This window comes from Populus trichocarpa, chromosome 6 (genome assembly GCF_000002775.5).
Source record: "Populus trichocarpa isolate Nisqually-1 chromosome 6, P.trichocarpa_v4.1, whole genome shotgun sequence".
NCBI lineage: Eukaryota > Viridiplantae > Streptophyta > Magnoliopsida > Malpighiales > Salicaceae > Populus > Populus trichocarpa.
In genome coordinates this window covers 19,285,323-19,308,340 of record NC_037290.2, presented here as the reverse complement: position 1 = coordinate 19,308,340, position 23,018 = coordinate 19,285,323, and the positions used below count along the sequence as shown (strand labels likewise).

Below are 23,018 nucleotides of genomic sequence, written 5' to 3'. Positions count from 1 at the left end.
GATTTAAATCCTCTAATTTTAGTAATTATTTTATAAAACCATCCACTTGGAATCAAAACAATGGGTTTAACAATAACCTGGTTTTAATTAACAAGAAGAAGAATAAACAGCGGTGCCCGCTGTTGTCTAATCGTGACAACTACAATGCTTTGGCAAGTTTTGTCTTCTTTAACGATGATTGAAAACTTATAATTATATTGAAAATTGTCTCGTAATTCTTTTTAGTTATACTAGACCATCAATGTATGATCAATATGGTTGTTTGGGAACATGATTGGAATAGTATCTTTTAAAAATTTAAATATTTATATCATTTTAATATACTGATGTCTAAAATAAATTTTTAAAAATAAAAAAATATATTATTTTAATATATCTTATGGATAAAAAAATATTTTTAAAAACAACTATTATCATACTCTCGAGTATTAAATATAATAAATTTAAAAATCATTTATAATATAAAAAAAATGCATCATCATCCATTACCACCTCCATTGGCCTCACCACTATAATGCTTGTAAACTAATCAAAATTAATAATGATGTTATTAAAGAACTAATATTTAACCACTTACCTGGCTGAATCTAAAAGACCTCCCCCACCTAGATGCAAAAAAATGGAAACATTGCCATGTGCATTTTTTTTTTATTATTATTATTAACATGGGTGTTCGGGTTAGTTTATGCGCACCTCAACTAATTCTATGGGCCCTAAAGTTAATAACCATGTAAACCTTCAGTAGCCATCATATTAGCAATCACAGAGCTCCAACTTAAAATCACAGAAGAAACAAACTTTTTAGTCTCAAACTCTTATCAGTAGATCACCTACTAGATAGTTGTCATGTGCATGTTTTCTTTGCCTTGTTTGTAGTGTTAGTTTGGTTTTTTTTTTTTTTTTTTACATTATTTATGTGATGAGTGATGCAATTAAATTGGTCATTTCTTAGAAATTATTAGTAATAATTTCTAAGGAAAACTTAGTAGTTGATATGTAAAAATGTAACGAAAAGCCTTCGCATACAAGTTCAGAATTTAGCCCAAAATGATGAGCTTGCTGAAATTTGTTCTATCATTTAGACATACAAAAGGGTAACTCTCTCAATAAATATGATTGGTAGGTGACCAAATTCACTATGCTATTTATGAAGTTAGCCAATAGGAGCAGACACAACTCGATGCGTGCTGTGGCTCAAGCAATTACCCTTTTTCTAATGTCACTTTTTCGTACTTAATGACTCAGAAAGGCATCGTCACTAATGATTATCACAAAAATCATCCCAATCAACGCTATCACTGCTAATAATGGTTAAAAAATCAACTTAACCTACTTGTTTAATCATTTTAACTTAATACTTTAAGATACAGATAAAATTTAAAATATAATTTATATTATTATTTAATATATTCCAATTTTGATATTAATACATACTCTGTTAAAAGAGGATTTTAATAAAAATAATTTAACTTTTTTACGGTGCCAAGAAAAAGTATATCAAAACCCACAAAAAATTATTTAGATTCATATTAATTTTGAGTTTTTAGATTCAGTGGAGGTATTAAGGTTTATATGATGTATTGAAGGGTTTTTCCTTTCGAAAATATGTTGCAATTTAGGTTTTGGATTCTGAAATACCCCTCGTCCTTGATTTTCCATCCACCTGATGCCACGTCATCTTCCATGATAGATGTCTTGTCGTTTGTTCTTTAAGAAACCAACAAAAGTCAATTTGCACGACAGTTAGCTATTCTTAATAGGATTGACATGATTCTTTTGGCCTTTTTTTTCTATTTATTTATTTGTTTTTTAATATTTTATAATGAAATACTCTTTAAATCAAATAATTAAAATTATATTTGAAAAATTATTCGGTTTTGTCATAATTTTCAATTAAGGTTAGAGCTTCTTTATATTAATACTAACAATTACTTTATGAGAAATTATATATTAAATTGATTTAAAAAAAAATTCATGAATATTTAAGGAGAATAAAATATTTTTTTGTTACTAATTTTTTATATATTTTTCTCAAATTAATTGTTGTTTTGGTTTTTGTGTATGGTTCCAGTAAAATTGTGAAACACATTTTGTATTTTTAAACTTATTATTCATGTCATAAATATTTTTCCTTAAAAAAACCTTCTAATAAAAAAACATGTTTTCGTCAAAATAAAAGGGAATCAATGAATAAAAAATGAGATTTTGATTGAAAATATGTATTTTTTTTTCTCAATTTTGAATTTTTAAAACTTTTATGAAATACTTATTATAATTGGCTTTAGGTTTTAATAAAAAACAAATATGGTACTGGTTAAAAAGATATTTTTTTATCAAAACAAAAGGGAAATACATGAATAAAAAATATGATTTTTTACTACAAGAATACATCTTTTTCTTTCAAAATTTAAATCATTTTCTTTATCATGAATATTTATTTTAGTTGTAGAATTCAAAAATGAAAAATAAAAAAGGTCCCGCAACAGCAAATGAGCATACTAGCTCGTGTGTGTGACACATGAAACCTTTTTTATTCAACGATAAGAGAATTTCCAAATCAGTTTACACTTGTTAACAATCACAATTAAGTAAAAAACTAAAATGCCAGGGTGTTTTCTATAGCATAAATCCATTATTTATTCTCTCATATTTTACTGTAAATTTATTATTTAAAACATTTTTTTTTTAATTTTATCCTCAAATTTTTTTTATACGATTGTATTTTTTGTTTTTTGCCAAATTCAACGGCAATCAATTCAAATTTATTGGTTAAAGATGAAATTGAAAGATAGGTGACAAAAGCAAAAATAAATCATAAAAAGAGTGATAGTTTTAAAGTTAATATAAAAAGTTTAATTTAGTTTTCATACTTTAAAAACAATTAATATTTGGTATCTCAATATTTTATCAATCTAATTTTAGTATAAAAATTTATTTTTGTTATTTTTTAGTTCCTGATTTAAAAGAGAACAGAGTTAGGTCACTAAATGTTGGTGTAGAGAGAGAAATAATATCATTGACGTTAATTTTAACCACCAAAATGGTTGATCTTTGTATCAAATTGTTTCATTTGATAAGAGAAGTTTACATTAGATGGTTTTTTTACTTTGAAAGTGTCTAGAAAAACATATTTGAACTCGTGAAGATTTTTTGTATCAGGTTTTGTGGTAGTTTTTTGGGTTTTTTAAAATCATGGATTGGTTTATGACGGTTTCTATGGTGTTTTGGGTAAAACATGAGTTTTTGGATTAAAAACCCTTCTGCCTCGATTTTTCGGCCACAACAATGACCAGATTATGAGAAAATCAAACAATGTGTGTGTCTCATTTTTTTAATTTTCAAAACAAATTGGGGCAAATAACATTTTGTCCGCCCCAGATGGAGAAAAAAAGGCTCTAGCTCTTGCGTGGACCCTAATGAAATGGGGCATATGGATTGACTTGGCTTGGCTTGCTAAGCCTAGTAGCGTCTGACCTTTTTTTAAAATTATTTTTTATTTATATCTAGATTAATATCATTGCTCTCTTTTAATTTGTTTTATAGAATATCTTTTAAATAACTTTTTTTTTTGTTATTTTGTATGCACTTAATTTTTAAGATGTTTTTCTTATTCATCTTTATTTTTTTTTAATCTCTTGTATTGATGAACTTTATTTTTTAAAATAAAAAAACATTTATGTTCAAATTATATTTCTAATATGTGCGGTCTTACATGATATTTTTTCTCTTTTTATTTTATTCAATTAATTTAATGTGTGTATATTTCTACTATTGTTTGATTAAATAAAAAATTGTTTTAATTAATAAATTTAGCAGGCACAACCGGATAAATATCTTGTCTTGCAAGATTAAATATATTGATCTATATTTTTCTCTTGATTTTTCATGTTTTATTTTCGTTATCGTTTATGACTCTCTTTTTTTTATTTATTAACACATATAGTTCTCAATTTATTTGATTACGTATATGCATAAATTTTTTTTTATTTTCATTAGAATTTTTTTAACTACAAAAATGTATCGAAAAAACCTATGTTTACAGTTTTTTCTATTGAAAAAAATATTTTTATTTAAAATAATTTTTGTATTTGATATTATTGCCCTATATCATTAGAGAAGGCAACACTATGAGACTATCTTGGTATTAAGTTATAATTTCATTTAAAATAAAAGGACTAAATTTGCAACACACTCATTTAATCATTATTATTAATATATACTAAAAGACTTTGGTATTTCACTTTAGTTATGAAATTGAAACATTTTGGTCTTTTATAATTTGATCATCAAAATTTATTAAAAGATCTTTGTATTTCACTATAGTAATGAATAGTAAAATACTCTAGCCTTTAACAACTTGGTCCTCAACAATGTTTTTTTGCAAATTTATCTTTCAACGTTGGGTTTAATGGGTATTGAACTTCATAATTTATTTTGATTTATTTTTATGTAATTATTCCAGTCTTATGATTTAAGTTTGACAGGTTAACATGAGTTATCTCGGCTCATCTGTTTTTTAATTGATTTTTTTTCTCAATATCATCCATAGCATTGAGTTGATTAAAAGTTTGACTTCATATTTTATTTATTTATTTTCTGTGGGGTTATCATGATCCGAATTACAAGTTTTGCGGGTTAGTCAGATTGATCTAGAGTTTTTTTTATCATTTTTTAATTAATTTTTTTTTATTTCATTCTTTAACTTGAATTATTGAAAATATAAATTTATAATTTATAATTTTTTTATAAAGTTATTTTTATCTTATAATTCAATTTTAGTAAATCAACTCAAATTTATGGAAGATATTTTTTAACTGCAGCACAATCTCTCTCATGCTCGTTTAGAGCAACTTGAGCGGGTTGGGCAAAAGAAGAGAGGACAATAATTGAGAAAGTTCAGCCATTTGACATGCAGTGATCCCAATCATATAAACGCCACTTAATGCTGTACGACAACGTTTTGTTTTATGTCTTATCATATACTGTCTACAATGCTGGACGCGCTACTCTACGCGTGCCACAACATCAACGAAGATTACCAAGCCATAAAGCTTAATTCTTTTTAAAAAATATTTTTCAAATTCAAAAAATATAAATTATATTCTACCAAAAAATAGAGAATGGGGATACGGTTAGCAGCGGAAAAAAAAAGGGATTTCAGAGCAATCATGCTCTTTCGTGTCCGTTTGGAGCAAGATGCCACCACTGTTTTGAGTTTTGAAAACAAAAATTCCTGCAAATTAAATTTTATTTTTGTATTTTTAAATTATTTGAACCACCTGCAGCGCATCCCCTTCATGGAAGAAGCACGTCATGGTCCTCGAAAACTAATGATGAAAAAGGAGAAAGAATACCGACCAACTTTCTAGTTATATGGTAACTCAGGAGTAAAGAAGGAAAAAGAAAGACGGAGCAGAAGACAAAGTTAATGAAACAGAAGAGCAATCCAATCCAACTTGGAAATACATAGCCACACAAACATGAAAATGTGATCAGCGATTTAAGATTTTTGGTGAAAGAATTCACAGATCATTTGTACTCTGTGACAGCACCACATAATTCACACGCACGGAGACGAAAAAAAGTAGATAAAATGAAGACTATTCTGTGTCTCATCACAAACAAGAACGACTACAATTGAGTCTGCAATTTGCACACCTCCACCTCCAAATCCCAATTCTCAAATTCAAGCGAGAGTTGAATTCTCTGCAGGAGATGTCCAAACAATATCCTTGAGGGCTGGTCTCAGCTCATTACTGCAGAATTGGTTATACTCCAAAGTGTCTCCATTATCTTTCTTCACCTCGACCACCAAAAACGATGGCGTGACAGCAAAAATGTCAGCTGCAATAGCTAGCTTTCCTTTCCTGCCCCTCTCCTGCCCTTGCAATCTCACTTTGGAATCACTCTTCTTGACATTGAAATTCCCTGCTTTGGCCACCTCTTCGAGTCTTGAAATCACACTGCTTGCTGGCCTTGTTGTGGCAAATCTCAGCTCCTCTTTCCCCTCCCTTGTCTTCTCCTCAAAAAGCGGTGATAAATCGAATCCCTGTGATAAAGATATTATGTGAAACGCGTTTAGTGTTTCAGGTTGCTTTGCTTTGTCTCCGTTAGCATCTTCTTCTCCATTGAAAGCCTCAAACTCCATCTCTTCTTTGCTTCTCACCGTCTTTGGCAATGATTTCTTGAACCAAGTTGAATCCATGACCTTGGATGTCGTGATTCTAGTGCTTGGATTAGGATCAAGAAGCTTTGTGATCAGTCGTCGAGCTTCAGAGGAGAACCATTGGGGGCATTTGAAGTCACCTCTGTAAATCTTTCGATACATAGCCACAATATTATCATCTTGAAATGGCAAGAACCCAGCAAGGAGCACATAGAGAATAACACCACAAGACCAAAGATCTGCTTTAGCACCATCATACCCTTTCTTCCCAATTACTTCAGGTGCAACATAAGCTGGTGTTCCGCAAGTTGTATGCAATAACCCATCCTGCTTCAAATGCTCAGAGAAAGCACTCAGCCCAAAATCTGTAACCTTCAACTTCCCATCTTCATCAAGCAGCAAATTCTCTGGCTTCAAATCACGATGATAAACGCCGCGACTATGACAAAAATCAATAGCAGATATCAACTGCTGAAAATAAACTCTAGCCACATCTTCTCTTAGCTTACCTTTAGCAATCTTGGAGAACAACTCGCCGCCTCGAACAAGTTCCATGGCGAAATAGATCTTGGACTTGCTAGCCATGACTTCATTTAATTCAACGATATGGGGGTGCCTCACCATCTTCATAACTGATATTTCTCGTTTGACTTGCTCCATCATTCCTACCTTTATCACCTTTTCTTTGCCAACTACCTTCATGGCTACACTCTTGCCACTTTGCAAATTACGCGCGTGGTAGACTTTAGCGAAGGTGCCATGGCCTAGTAACCGACCCAGTTCATATTTCCCATGAAGCAAGGTCGGGTGGCCATCACTTGTTTTTTCTGCCATCGAAAGAAAACTTCACTAGAAAACAAAAAACTTAAGGAAATAAAATATACAGAGATAGATTTAAGATTTTGGAAGGTGAAAACTACAAGATTTAAGAAGGAGAAAATCGCTTGAGAAAACACTATGGATCACCCGTCCTCGACGTGTTTTCGGTGGCAGTTTCTGCCGCCGATGCACTTCTTGGCACGGTAAGATAATTCAGAGTTTGTTAACAGAACCCCTCTCATCTCTCTGCATTCCCTAACAACAGGGCTTGTGTTTATGGAAAGAGATTTTTTAAGCAAATGGAGTAGCAGCAAACGGGATTTGTTTTCTGCTTCTCTTCCTTTCTTCTTCTGAGTTCAATGTATCGAGGATGTCTTTATAGCAGTTTTTGTGGTCCTAATTTACCAATTTGTCCTCACTTGGTGGTCTCAGTCAAGAGTTCAATCTGACGGTTATAAACATGGTGAATGGGTGGCACTTGTCTGGATGACGTAACCAGTCCTGTACACGTGATATTACCATTATAGCCTTTTCCAGCCCTGTTTGCTAGGTTATTTATAATTCCAATGTGGACCCCGGTGCGTGAATTTTCTTCTTGTTTCTCATGAAAAATCATGGTTGGTGATAAGTTATTGGTACATGCCAACAAAACTGCGGTGATGTTCAAGGAATTTAATATTTTATTTTAAATATTAATCTTAAATTTAAATCTAAATAATAAAGAAAAAGAGCAAAAATTCTCAATCACCACAAATCCTTGGAATTCCTAGCTATGCTAGAAATGTATTAGAAGAAGCTTAAAATAATTGAATTAAAAAATTATTTTACTATATTTTTATAAAAAAATTCTCTCATTTGCAATTACTATCTCAATATATACACTCTCATTTGCAATTCCATATATATATATATATATATATATATATATATATATATATAAAGTAGTTTTTATCTCAGCAACTACACTTGTAAGATTTTTATTCCACCACATCTATATATAAATATAACATCCATGCTTTCATTTTTAAGATTTGGAAGAAGAAAATTCTCTTTTCAATGAAAGAATAATATTATTTCACGAAGAAAAAAAATAAAAAAAATTATAAAGTTGGAACCATAGTTCTTAGATCCTGCCCAATCCAAGATCCAGGTTTCAGGTTTTGACCGGATTACCAGGTTTTGACCGGGTTGCACGGGTCAATTCTTTTTCTAAAAAAAATTAAAACGACATCGTTTTAGTTAAAAAAATAAAAATCAACGGGTTGCAACCGGATCTTGCTGGATTTTTTCTTCTCCTGTTTTTTCTTCAACCCGACCTGGTTCTAGCCCTGGGTTGACCGGGTCCTGGGTCGACCCGCTGGGGTGGGCCTTGAAACTATGGTTGGAACCATTCAGAAATGAAAAGACTATTGGTGAGTTACAATATATAATAATTAACTCAAAATTTTCTCATTTTCATTAATCAAATGAAAATCTCAACATAAAATTTATATTGTCTTGCGTGAAAGAAACATGGAAATCCTAAAAAATATTGCAAAGCAGAATATGAAAAAGGTAGAAAATAATTGCAGTGAAGAGATAGCAGGTAAAGGTGGCTGTCATCATCAGTGGACCCTACCAACCTCATTCATCCCTCTTCCCTAACCCACCCAACCCTCTTTTACTTCTGATAAATACCTCCAAATTTAAAAAGAAAAAAAAATAATTAACGGACGATATGGTATCTTATGTAACTAGATTTTTTTTTTCGCGCAGCTTTGATGTGGGTTTATTGTTTTTAACATAAAAAAAACATGTTATTATAACATTCTCTAAATGGTGCTGGGGAATCCCACACCTAAATCACTGGATTACAACAGTGATTCTTCCTTTTATTTTTTTTGCTAACTTTTTCCTTTTTTTTTGGTTTTTTTTTTATTTTTTTTTCAAAATTACTTTTTTTTCAACTTTTCTAATTTTTCTTTTTTTTTCATTTATTTTTTTTTTGTTTTTTTCAAAATTATTTTTGTTGATTTTACTTTTTAAATATTGACCTGGTTAAAATTTTTGCTTTGTAATTTTTTTCTTTAAAATACTGTGGATTGCTGCGATGTTTTTCCACATAGTTTTTCTATTTTATTTCTTTATTTTTTAAAATTATATTTGTCGATTTTTTTTTAATATAGAGCTGATTGAGAATTTAGTTTTGTAATTTTTTTTACTTTAAAACATTGTTGATTGCTACAGTGTTTCTCCGCACGGTTTTTTTTTATGATTTTCTCCGAAATTATTTTTTTTATTTTATTTTTTAATATTGAGCTGGTTAAAAATTACAATTACAATATGTGAGGAAAGCACTGTAACTTTCCTCGAAAATTACTGTTGATTGCTACAGTGTTTTTTCCCACATGGTTTTTTTTTCTGTTTTTGTTATGTTTTTCTCTAAAATTATCTTTGTCAATTTTATTTTTTAAATATTAAGCTGGTTAAGAATTGCAATTACAAGTAAATACAAGTTTTTCCTCACAAAACACTATGGATTGATACAGTCTTTCCTCACATGGTTTTTTTCCAGTTTCTTTTGTGTTTTCTTTTTTTGTAATATTTTTTTTTAAAATTATCTTTGTCGATTTTATTTTTTTTAATATTGAGTTGGTTAAAATTTAACTTTGTAATAAAGCTTAATCATGTGGGGAAAGCATTGTAACTTTGCTCATAAAACATTGTGGATTGCTACAGTGTCTCTCCGCATGGTTTTTTTTTGTTATAATTTTTTTCAAATTATCTTTTTCAAATTTATTTTTTTAATATTGAGTTGTTTGTGAATTACAATTACAAGTCATTACAAATAAGGCTAAATCATGTGGGGAAACACTGTAGCTTTCATCACAAAACACTGAGAATTGCTACAGTGTTTCCAACATGATTTTTTTTCCTTTTTTTGGTGTTTGTTTTGTTTTTTTTTCTAAAATTGTCTCCGTCGATTTTTTTTTTTAATATTGAGCTGATTAAGAATTTAACTTTGTTATTTTTTTCTTTAAAACACTGTAAATTGTTGCAGTGTTTTTCCATGTGGTTTTTTTATGATTTTTTCCAAAATTATCTTTGTCGATTTTTTTTTTTTAATATTGAGTTGGTTAAGAATTATAATTACAATAAAGCTAAATCATATGAGGAAAGCGTTGTAGTTTTTCTTACAAAACACTGTGGATTGCTACAATATTTCTCTAAATGGTTTTTTAGTTTATTTTATTGGGAAAAGCGCTATAGTTTTCCTCACAAAACATTGTCAATTGCTGCAACGTTTTTTCTCATGGGTTTTTTTCCTTCCAAAATTATATTTGTTGGTTTTTTTAAAAAAATATTAAGTTGGTAGAGAATTTAGCTTTGTAATTTTTTTTGCTTTTTATTAACTGAAAAACTAAATCATGTGGCGAAAGCACTGTATCTTTCCTCACAAAACACTGTAGATTGCTACAAATCATTTTGTTCAGTCTCTAAGTTTTTTTTATCACTAACACAATTTTTTTTTCCGTCATGAAATATTTGTTCCATCATACCTTTAATTTCTATTACTTATCTAGCGCTGGTTCACAATTATAACATTATCAAGTGCATTTGTTTTATAAGCCCGCGGTAGCGCGCTGGCATGTCATCTCGTTTAAACAATAATAACTCAAATGAATCTAGATTAACTTGATTAGTTAATTAGTAATTAGAGATAACTTCAAAAAAAAGAAAGAAAAAAAATAGAAAATTTAAGTTCTAATAGCCTTATATCAAATGATAAGATAAAAAAAATATCAGGGTTAAATCAAGCTAATCTTTAAAACCCGCAACTTTAATTATGAGACTGAGATGACCATACAAAATACTAAAACAAATTTGAACAAATTTCTTAACCATAAAAAATTAAAAAGAAATTAAATAGCAATCAAAATAATGAGAATCAAATCTGGTATAAAAACTAATAAAAGAAAATAATAAAGGACTTAATCAAAAAATAAAATAAAAAAGGATAAAAAAGAACAATTAAAAGAATAAGAACCAAGATTGGATTAAAAAACAAATGAAATAAAATACCGAGGGAAAAAATTAAAAGAAAAAAACAAATTAAGAAAAGAATTAGAAAAGAGCAATTAAAATAATGAGGACTAAATCTAGAAAAAAAAGGAACTAAAATAAAATGTCGAAGGAAAACATTGAAAGAAAAATAAAAACCAAGAAAATAATATATAAAAAAAACAACAATCAAGAGAATGAGTATCATATTTGATATATAAATAAAATTAAATTAAATGGAAATTGATGAAATTAAAAAAGAATCCAAAACAAAGAAAGACTAGTCAAAAGAAAGAGGATCATAATTGAATTCTTTTCTCCTTTATTTTTTTAATCAAAATAATATCATTTTTACCTTTTAGCTGAATAAAAAATCAAGCGATTAGTTAGGGGAAAATCATGTCAACACCGATCGACCCCAATAACCCCAATCATTTGACCTAACTCATGACCCGAGACATGACGGGGTCAAGTCACAGATCGAGTTTTAAAAGCATGATAAGAAAAATAAACACGAGAAATGATATGAAAATTCAATGAAATTAAAGAATGAGGGATGGAATTGTTAAAAAAACAATCAAGAAGAGAACTCAAAATAAAAAGAATTACAATCATAAGAATGAGGATCAAATTCAACAACAAACAAATAATTAAAATCAAATGATGAAGGATGAGATCGAAAAAAAAATCCAATTAGAAAAAAAAAGATTAGAAGCAAAATAAATAGGAATCAAATTTGATTAAAAAACATAAAAAAAAATCAAATGTCCATGGATGAAATTAAAAAACAACTAAATCAAATTCAATACAAATAAAAGATCGAGAACCACTTTGTAATTTTACAAGGCCAACACAGAGGTGGAGGAGAGACAAAAGAGGAGGGAGAAAAATTACCACCAGAGCTTCACCGTACTCTTGCTATTGACACATGTCAGCCCACCATCCTTGAAGGCAACCAGCAACTATTGGGCTTGAAAGATGTGGGTGTTTCCCACTTGTTGGCCAACCATTTTTTCTTTTTTCTTTGTTATTTAAAAAAAAAATCATAACACCTTTAACTCCATGCGATAATTAAAAAACAAAAACCGAGGTAAAAAAAGACTAAGATAATTAGATTGTATAAAAAATATGAAATTTTAAAAAAACTCCTTGGATATTACCAGTGTTTTTCTTTTTTCAAGGACATAGTAATAATTACATTGTGCAATTAAAATATATAAAAAAATAAAATTATTCTTGAATGTTTGTTCAACTATTTAATTTTTGAAGGGAAGCATCAATTCTTCTTTTACTGGGATTAAATTGTGTACAATCCATAATAAAACACTCATACCTTTTAATTTTGTTTCAGTTTCTGATCTTCAACTAAGATAGCAACACCAATGTCAAGTGTTTGATTCATTTAATTTGTTGTTCAAATTTTCAAATTAAGTACTTGTAAATCTGTTAAATTCATGTTTAATTATTAGATTAACATTTCAAAATCAAGATAATTTACATCAATCAGATTTAAATTAAGATTTACTTGGACAGAGGTCCAAGACCACCACTTAACAAAAGATCTCAAATACAAAATAAAAAATATCCACGTTTATAAAAAATAAAAATCATCCAAAAAACATACATATATAAAAATAATAAAATAAACTTTATTTTTGAAACATAATGCCAAACATACTTGTGTGGGGGCGAGGATGCATGGGATTTAAGAAGATAGCCGCATCCAAAAGTCCAAAACTTGACTAGAGAACCACCAAATTTGGATGACTAATATATTGTAGCACAGACCTGTGGACCTCCCTTTTTTTCCCTTCATTATCTTATCGAAAAATTAAACTTTATCTTCATCTTGCCTAGCAATCTTATTAGTAAAAAAAGTGTAGAATATTTCTTAGCAAGTTCCAAGTTTAGTCCATTAATGGCTGCACAAAATCCATGCTTGTTGACGCGCAAAATATCCGTGTCATGTGGCACACAATTGCGCACAGGAGCAGCATGCAGCGGTCCGAAACTGCTTGGGATTGCAAAAATGGGCGGCTGAAGATTTTAGACTTGCAGACTATTTCAACTTTCAAGGGGTTCACGGTTGGCAGTGGAGGATGCATGAGGACGGCAGACCACCAAAACAGCCCCACCTCGCTTTCGGCCGCCACAGTTTGACAAAATTGCCTTTACAAGGACATCTCCAAAGAAGAGCAAGCTCTTTCCAGGCTTTATTCTTTGATTTTGAAGCTCCAAGATAATATCTAAATAAAAAGTTGATACAACTTTTTTATTAAGAAAAAAAAATCATTCCTTATATTTATTAAAAAAATCAAAATCATTAAAATAGATTATTTTAAAAAAATCCTTTCATGTCCACAACTTTTCTCAATATATTTTTTTAAAAACTAAAAATATTAATATTGAACATATTAAAATACAATTAAATTATTAAAATGATTTTTTATTGAAGTGCTAAAAAGAAAACATATTTATACTATTAAAAAAACTATATTAAGCGCACTAATCTTTTAAGTATTGCTATAACCCACAAAACATCATTATTATATGCTTTAACACCATCATTATTATATAATATTCTACAAATCCATGTGCCTTTTAATTTTTCAAAACTATAAATTAAGAAACAAGAAGTGTTATTCTTTTCTCTCTCTTTTTTCATAGAGGATTTTTAGAAAAATAAATATTTTTTTCTATTTTTTTTATATTCTGTATTATTATGTTTTTTCTATTTTTTCATATTTAAATAGAATAATTTTATTTTTTCTATTTAATAATACTAGGGTTTTTTTAATTTTTCTATATAAAAGATTATAATAGTTTTTTTTAGCAGGTAGAGACTTTAATGAATAAAAATTAAATATCATGGATATTTATTTATGATTATCATGTTTTTTTTTTTTTTTTAATCTTCGTGGATTTTGAATTGTAACAAATTTCATGATCATTCACTATCATCTACATGAGTTGATATTAAAATCCAATAATTCCTAATTAAGAAATCAAAAATGGAAAAACAGACCTGAAAATACAGTAAAGAAACAGAGAAAGAGAAGACCAAAATTAAGAAGGGAAAATGAAATGCCAACAGCATTAAAAAAATCCAGTGGAGAGACAGAAACGTATGCTGACCAGTTATTTCTGGTTCAGGTTTGGCCTACCTATAAATAAATCGGCTTCCGGTTATATTTGTGTCTCTTTGTTTGATTGGCCTGACCCTTAAGAGTCTTTATTTTGACAAATTTTGTTCGGAGACGTGATTTAAATATTTTTTTTATAAAATTACTTTCTTTGTATTTTTATATTATTTTAATATATTGATATAAAAAATAAATGAAAAATACGTACATTTCTGAACAAAAAAAAAAAAACCATTACTATAATATCAATCATTATCGAGTAAGAAAAATAGCTAAGGTTAGGTTGGTGGACTTAAAATGATGTTAAATTGGCTCGATGCACTTATTAAAATTGAATTATTGTACTTTTATTTTAATAATGATAAAGATATTGTATAATATTCAACTGTTGTTTTTGTTTTTGATGGGCATCTGCGATTCTCTCTGTTTTTTAATTAAATAATAATAAAAAAACTCATTCTTTTTCGTGTTTATGTTAGTAAGCCATAAAATAATTAAGCACAACTCTTTATTTCCTTCTTATTCTTACCATGCTTATTTTATTACATTTAGGAAAGAAATTTGTTTATGTGAAAGAGAGGACACGTGCATGCATCTTGGTAGCTTGAGAGTTAAGACATCGAATTGACCTATTCTTTATATAAATTTCAAGCTGTTTTTGTTCCTCATGCACTGAACCAAGGCGGCAATGACATATAGAATTAACGAGAAGAATGAAGGTATGTGGAGATTTAATTTGGAGCACACTGAAGTTGATCACGATATATAATTAAGAAACAATTAATATTGACAAAATTGTATATCTATACTAGTTTTAACCAAAAGATTTATTAAATGAGTTTACAAGAAAAGAATTACACTACCGGAATCTAGTCTAAATTGCTCGAGGACATAACATGCATGCATTAAATAAAGACACGCTTTTTGGCCATGTGTTCTTTAGAGATTGGTCTTGTAATCGTCATCAACAATATACAATCCATTATTACCAGAAAACCAGCGAAAACCAATGGAATTACCGATGAAATTTTTTCATCGGTAATTCTTACTGATGGAAATAATTCCGTCTTCAATTCTGTCGGTATATACCGACAGCATAACTCCGTTGGCGATCCGGTCTGTATATACCGACGGCATAACTCCGTTGGTGATACGGTCGGTATATACCAACGGACTATTTCGTCGGTATATACCGACCGTATCACCGACGGCCTATACAGTTTGTTTGGAAAGATGCAATGGTGTGGTGACGTGGAGTTTTTTCAGACGATTTTACCAACGGAATGACCGGCGGATTCAAACCGAGATAGCCGTATAGTGACGTGGCACTTTCACCGTCGGAATCACCGATGGAATCACTGACGGATACATTCCGTCGGTGATTCCATCGGTAAAAGCCATTATATACCCCCTCTGCCGACACTCTCTTCCTCTGTTTCCCCTTCTTCTTCCCCTTCTTCTTTCCCATCCCACCTCTCCCCTCCCAAACTGCAGCCAACCACCCATCTCAACTCTCCACTCTTCTCAACACAAGCACTCAAGTTTCTTATACTTTTGTACCTGGTCACAATATTCGTTCTTGTGGATTTTATCATTTTTTGTAAGTAAATCTATCATTTTTAGTTTTAACATTTAAATGTGAATTTTATTGTTTTTTTAGTATATGTATTTTGTTAACGTATGTACTTGTTTGATTGTTATTTGTCAAAGAAACTTGTAGTATGAATGTATAATTTTGTAGTTGTTATAGTTTGTTTTAGATTTTGTCAAATTGTATTTGTTTGTAAATTGTTGAAATTTTGTTTGAATTACACCGAATTAAATGTGTTGTGATGAAATAAATAATTAATAGCTTGTTTAACGGGTCTGTTTTAATTGTTATCAATTATATTATGAAGTTGTGATTTCTGTAAATTTATATATGTATAAATTTGTATGTATGAACGTTGATAGTTAATAATTGATAATGAATATTTAACATAAGTGTTTTTTTAGTTTGTTGGATAATGTCGGGGAAAACCAATATTTTTGTTATGTTTTATAGAGGTTCAATAGAAGTCATGGATGATCGTTCATGGATGTATCAGGACTCACCCCAATGATTGCGGAGGATGAATTATTGTAATGGTGTTCAGGGTTTTATTAATTTCGCAACATCTATTCCGAGGAATTTTACTGATGGCGGTATTAGGTGTCCATGCAGGAAGTGTAAAAATTTAAAGTTTCTGCATCAAGATGTTGTAACGATGCATCTTCTAACCATAGGGTTCATGGAGGATTACCTGTGTTGGTATGCACACGGAGAACTATTTGTTCCTGATGACAGCATGGAAGAACAGGTGGTTGGGTCAACTTCTAGTGCTAGCAACATGCATGAAGTTGGAAATGAGAACAGTAATCCTTACAGGAATATGGTTATGGATGCAATGAGAATGAGTGAAGGTAATGTCAGGGAATGTCCAATCATAGAAGAAGAACCTAATGCAAATGCAACAAGGTTTTTTGATCTGTTGAAAGATTCTGACGAACCATTATGGGATGGTTGCACGAACCACAGTAAATTATCAGCCGTAGCACAGGTGTTCACCATCAAGTCAAATCACGGGTTGAGTGAGGCCGGTTATGACAAGATTATCGAATGGGTGAGAAGCATTTTACCTGAAGGGAACAGGCTGAAAGAAAAATTTTATTCTGTCAAGTCCATGATGAAACCCCTCGGTTTAGGATACCAGAAAATTTGACATATGCCATAACTTTTGCATGTTATACTACCTTGAAAATGCTGAGATGACCGAGTGCATGACATGCGGGCATTCCCGTTACAAACCCAGAACTGGTAGAGGGAAGACTCTCGTGGCATATAAAAACCTTAGATACTTCCCAATCACACCTAGATTGCAGAGGTTATTCATGTCATCAAGGACTGTTGAGCACATGACATGGCACCAATCACACCATGCGGTTGATGGAGTGATGGTGCATCCTTTTGACGGTAAAGCCTGAAAACACTTTAACAGTGTGCATCCTCACTTTTCAGCTGAATCAAGGAACGCGCGTTTTGGGTTGTGTACAGACAGATTCAACCCATTCGGGTAATTTGCTGCTCCTTATTCTTGTTGGCCGGTCATATTAACGGTTTATAACTTGCCACCGGGGATGTGTATGAGGCCGGAGTTCATGTTTTTATCTATGGTCATACCAGGTCCGAGCAGTCCGTGGCGAAATATAGATGTTTGTCTTCGTCCAAATCGCTCGAGGACATAACATGCATGCATTAAATAAAGGCACGCTTTTTGGCTGTTCTTTAGAGATTGGTCTTATAATCGTCATTAACAATATACAATCCACAAAACCTAGAACTTAAGTAACTTTTATAGAATCCTATTGTCACTCTAAGCCTATCTCCCCAAGTAATCCAAAACTACATATGACAAGCACAATAACCACTCTACCCCTTGTATAGATACACACCCAAATGGTTTAAATGCTATATAAACCATAGTTATCAGACATGTCCTAGGATCTAGGTTGCTGGTTGGTAGGGTCAACCTACAAGTCAACGAGTCAACCTGAATCTATCCTAAAGCGCCATCATTTCAAGTTAAGAAACAAAAATGACATTGTTTTGGATAAAAAAAATTAGTTAAAGGATATGTAGACAACTCCATATCAACCTGGATCTATCCGAACTCATTCTACCCCTTTCCTACCCTAGGTGCTTCATCAGCATCACTAATTCTCCAATAAGTACCCAACATGAAAGAATACTTATGAAGGTTCTTTTGACCACAAAGAATAGTTAAAGGTCTTGTCTCTTTCATCAAAGTTGGCTTTTTTGGTAGCACCATTTTATGTACCTTTCAAAATATGTAAACAACTCCATTTTGAGGAGAAAACAAGAAAAATGATGTGCAAAAGAGTAAAAATAAGCATTATTGCTCTTACAATCCTTATAAAACCCACTCTCACCATCATGAAGAACATTTTCCAAGTAGATGCTTGAGATATAATAAATTAAAGACAAAGGATAAAATAACATGATGAAACAAAATGTAACTGTAATCATAGAATATGCCATCACCATCATCACCGCTCTCCTTCAAGGGAAATCATTAAGTGTCTTAGGCAAGAAGAAAACCTATATAGAAGTCAAGTTCATGGTGATATAGTGTCCAAATGCATAAATGTATTGCCTTTATCATGTAAGGGCCTATTCGCTAGACTTTGTTTTGGCTGTACAAAAATGAATACCTATTAGACACACAAAAACTCCTTGAAATGCTGGTTTGAAGGCATAATAGACCACAAAAATCCCTTGTAATGGTTGAAGAAAAAAGAAATAGAGTTCTGATGAATTTATGATGAATCTAGGTCTATATATGTTGAGGTTTTATATAATGGCATGGACTCCCTAAAACTTACTAATAAAGACGGAGGAAAAAACTTATAGAGCTTTAGTGAAAATGATAAGGGAAAGGCAACTCCTAACCTTATATAGGCCAACAACCTCATTAATTGAGCCTAATTTATCTTGATACGTGTACCATTAGTGGAGCTCATGGTAATGCTAGGATGATTGGTTTGAATTTTAGAAGGTAACAATCTATGACTTCCTCACACCTGTCCACGTGACAACCTCTATATTTCCATATGTGCTCTATCATAATGATTATATTAGAGAAATGAAACGGCAAGAACATTATAAAGATAGAAACACATGATTAGATATCACTTGATATGAGAATTGAAAAATAGTAGATCATTGTTGGGTACCCAAATGCAAATGGCACCATTCTGGCTGCACCCGAATAAGAAATAAGAATACACGAATTAAACGCACATCACTATTGAATGTGAAATGAGGTATTTTCATGCTCCGTGTTACGTAAAGTCTGTGTGTTAATCACACCACATAAGCTTGGAGGCAAATGATTGGCCTATGATATACACCCCTGACCATACAACCTATGTCAAATATTATGAGGTAAAGCCAATAAAAGACTCAAGCCTAAAGAATTAATGGACCATGAAAATCATATGCGCATCTAATGACCAAATATAGATTGCATCATATCAAACTCAAGCATATCATATAACCCATTGCTCCACTAAAACCAAGATAGTTAATTCAACATTCTATAAGTCTTGTTGATATAAGGTGTCTTTAAATTGGACCTAAAGTGTCGTTAAAGTCCACCAAAGCAACACCTCTGGATAAAAAACTCACTAGGATCCCATATGGGCTAGACATACCCGAATACCAATCATTCAACCTTTGGTGCATCACTCTTAGGTTAAATTTTGTCCACTCACCACCAACCACAGAAAAGAACTTATAGAAGCCATGCTTTTTGGTCATGTGAACCTTATAAATTGGTCTTACGATCATCATCAACAATACATAACCCATAAAACCTAGAACTCATGCAGCTTTTGCAGAAGCCTATTGTCACTCCATGCCTGAATCTTGAAGTAATCCAAATTTGTAAGTGACTGATACATTAACCACTATATCCCTTACATAGACGTATCCATGTGGATTCAGTGCTATATAAATTGTCTTGAGCCCCAAGGTACGTCATCTTATTTTGGTTCTTCATTTTCTTCTAAGCTATTATTTCCTCTGTAATCATCTTTTTTAAACTTTTAAACACATACAACACAACCTTTACGACTTCATTCCTTCTTTACTAGTAATAATTTCAGCATCCAAAGGTCTTTTACAAGACTTGTTTTATAGATGTTTGTGCTATTAAGGTTTAACATTCTCAATTGGAAGATATTGATTACCATGATACATTTTTTCCCACAGCTAAAATGACTACTATTTATTGTTTATTACCTTTAGCAGCTGCATAAGATTGGTCTCTTTATTAGCTTGATGTTTATAATGTTTTTTTTTCCATAGTGATCTTCATGAAAAAGTGTATATGTCCCTACCTCTTGGTCTTCGGTGATAGGGGGACAACTTAGTGTATCACCTTCACAAGTCGTTGTGTGGTTTAAAACAAGCCTTACGACAATGGTTTGCCAAATTCTTTACAGCTATTTAAGCAACTGTTTTTGTTCAATCCAAGACAGACTACTCTTTATTCACATGTCGCAAGGTCAAAAATTTTATAGCATTATTGATATACATTGATGATATCCTTATTATTGAGAACAATGTTGCTTTCATACTAGCTCTTAAGTAGTTTTTGAATACTCATTTTCAGATTAAAGTTTTGGGCAATTTGAAGTACTTTTCGTGTATCAAAGTTTCTTGGTCCAAAACGATTATTTCCATTTCATAATGAAAGTATACTTTAGAAATTCTAAAGAACTGTGGTTTTTTAGGTGTCAAGCCGATAAATTTTCCAATGGATCAAAACTTGAAGCTCTCAGAATCAAGTGATTTGCTTAAAGATCCTTTTCAATATAGACGACTTGTTGGTTGTCTAATTTACTGGACTATTACCCAGCCAAACATTACCTATTCGGTTCATGTATTAAGCATATTCATGCATGCACCACGCAAACCACACATGGAACTTGCTTTACGTGTGATGCGTTACTTGGAAAGCAGTTTAGGACAAGGTTTATTTTTTCCTACTCAGAATAATTTGTCTTTAAGAGCCTTTTCTGATTCAAATTGGGGTGGATGCCCGACATCGCATAGATCCACTACAAGCTATTGTATTTTCTTGGGATTTGCCCTTATTTTTCGACAGACAAAGAAGCAGAAAATTATGTCCCTCTCTTTAGCAGAAGCCGAATACAGAGCCATGACAGAGACATGTTGTGAATTGTATTAGCTATGATTGTTGCTATTGGATTTAAAATTTTGCATCTGACGCCAACATTGTTGTCTTGTGACAATTTAACAATTTTACACATAGTAGTCAATTCAATTTTACATGAAAGAACTAGATACATAGCAATGGACTGTCATCGTAACAAGATACAAGATGATCCAGTTAAAACAAAATATGTTTTTTTAGTAAATAAAATCGTGAATATATTTACAAAGCCATCGGGAAATGAAACATTCTTAACTATGATATGCAAGTTTGCCGTTCATTACATTCGCTCTTCTTGAGGGATAGTGTTAAAAAAATTTCTATTCTATTTTCTTTACACACGGGATTAGGGAAAATAGTCCTGATAACAAATTGACAGAAATTCCATCTACTACAGAAAATAGTCATTGTCAGATTTGAATTATCAGCAGCCCTTTCTCACTTAGTTTATTTTCTTCGGTTTACATTGGACCCAGTAATTGAATTAGTGTCGTTTTCGACATAGCAATTAGATGGGGTTATTTCAAGTTCAGGTAAATAATATTCGACCTGAGAGGTTTTTTCTTCTTCTTCTTCTCTAATTTACTGAAATCCTTTCTAAACTTAAATTATTTGAGAATCAGAGAGGTCAAAACGAAAATGAAGTATACATACGAACTACCTGTTAGAGAACTTTAAGTTCAGGAGAGTTTCGATAACTTTTATCTTTTTTTAATTTTTTTTTTAAAGAATGCAATAACAAATATCCAATTAACATTTACATACAAACTATTAATATGATAAAAAAAAACATGATGTACCTAAGTGTGTGTGTGTGTGTATATATATATATATATATATATATATATATATATATATATATATATATATATATATAACGTGGGTGTCTGGGTCAGCTTGCGTGTACCTTGACTAATCCCACGGGCCCTGAAGTTAACGACTATGTAAACCTCTAGTGACCATCATATTAGCAACCACAGGGCTTGAACCTGAGACTATAGAGGGAGCAAATCTCTTAGTCCCAAACTCTTATCATTAGACAACCTACTAGATGGTTTCTAGATATATATATTCTTATACGCATGCATTAATGATACAAAAAAAGAAGAAGAAGGTAAAGTCATGCATATCAATAAATATATTAAGATAAATAAACTGGAAGTAACACTGTTTAGCAACAAAAAAAAAAATTCATTGCAAATACAAAAGGAAAAATGCAGTAAAATAAAATAAGATTCTTCAAAATATTTCAGGTTTTCTGTAATAATTTTTCAATCAATTGTTAAGGTATTTGAAAATGACCACAGAATTATATTGGTTCCAGTCTTAATTTCCAGTATTGGAAGACAGATTCATATATCTTCACATGGGTAAAGGATTCTCTCTTAATTTCTGGCAAGCTCGCAAGAGAATCTTTAGGGAAACAGACTATGAACTTGATTGAGATGATAACAAAATCTGATGAAGACAGACAGTCCACAGGTTTCATTTATCATGCGACAAACCATTGGCGTTTAATTAATTGTTTTTTGTTTTCTTATTTTTGTCTTAAATTCTTGAGACCACTACACCTAGCATGCATGTGGCAAGTGCATCACTTGTCAATTTATACATTGGTGTTTAAGATAGTTTATGTTTATGTTTTTAAAATATTTTTAAAAGTGTTTTTGGTTTTAAAAAATATCAAATTGATATGTTTTTTTTAATGGTTGTGATATGTTGATGTTAAAAATAAAAAAATTATTTTAATATATTTTAAAATAAAAAACTATATTGAAAATTACAATACATAGTATTGTAAATACATATTAAAGTGTTTTTTACTTTTAAATTTCTCGTAATCAGTTTCACTTGTTGTTTTAGATTAATCATACACTTTGTAGTTTTAAAAATCAAATTAAAAGCTGCTTCATTTATATATACATTGAGATTAAATAGATCATGAAAAAAGAAAGAAAAAGGGATGATTAGTTTGAAAAAATTAACTAGTAAGAAACAACATAATCAATAATTAAAGATTGTTATTTCAATTCTCATGAAATGTTTTTGTTAGAATCCCCTTTGATTAAA

At 30.8% G+C, this 23,018-nt stretch overlaps 1 protein-coding gene across 1 annotated transcript; it reads right to left on the bottom strand.

Moving 5' to 3' along the window:
- Positions 1-5,425: 5,425 nt before the first annotated feature.
- On the bottom strand, positions 5,426-7,345 carry LOC7465953 (CBL-interacting serine/threonine-protein kinase 6). Its single transcript, XM_002309300.4, has one exon. The coding sequence runs from the start codon at positions 6,998-7,000 to the stop codon at positions 5,687-5,689; it is 1,314 nt and encodes a 437-aa protein (XP_002309336.2). The 5' UTR covers positions 7,001-7,345; the 3' UTR covers positions 5,426-5,686.
- Between the last annotated feature and the right edge of the window lie 15,673 nt (positions 7,346-23,018).

What these genes read in the sequence shown, in the direction of transcription:
- LOC7465953 (XM_002309300.4), bottom strand. Translation starts at nt 7,000, where the DNA reads ATGGCAGAAAAAACAAGTGATGGCCACCCGACCTTGCTTCATGGGAAA.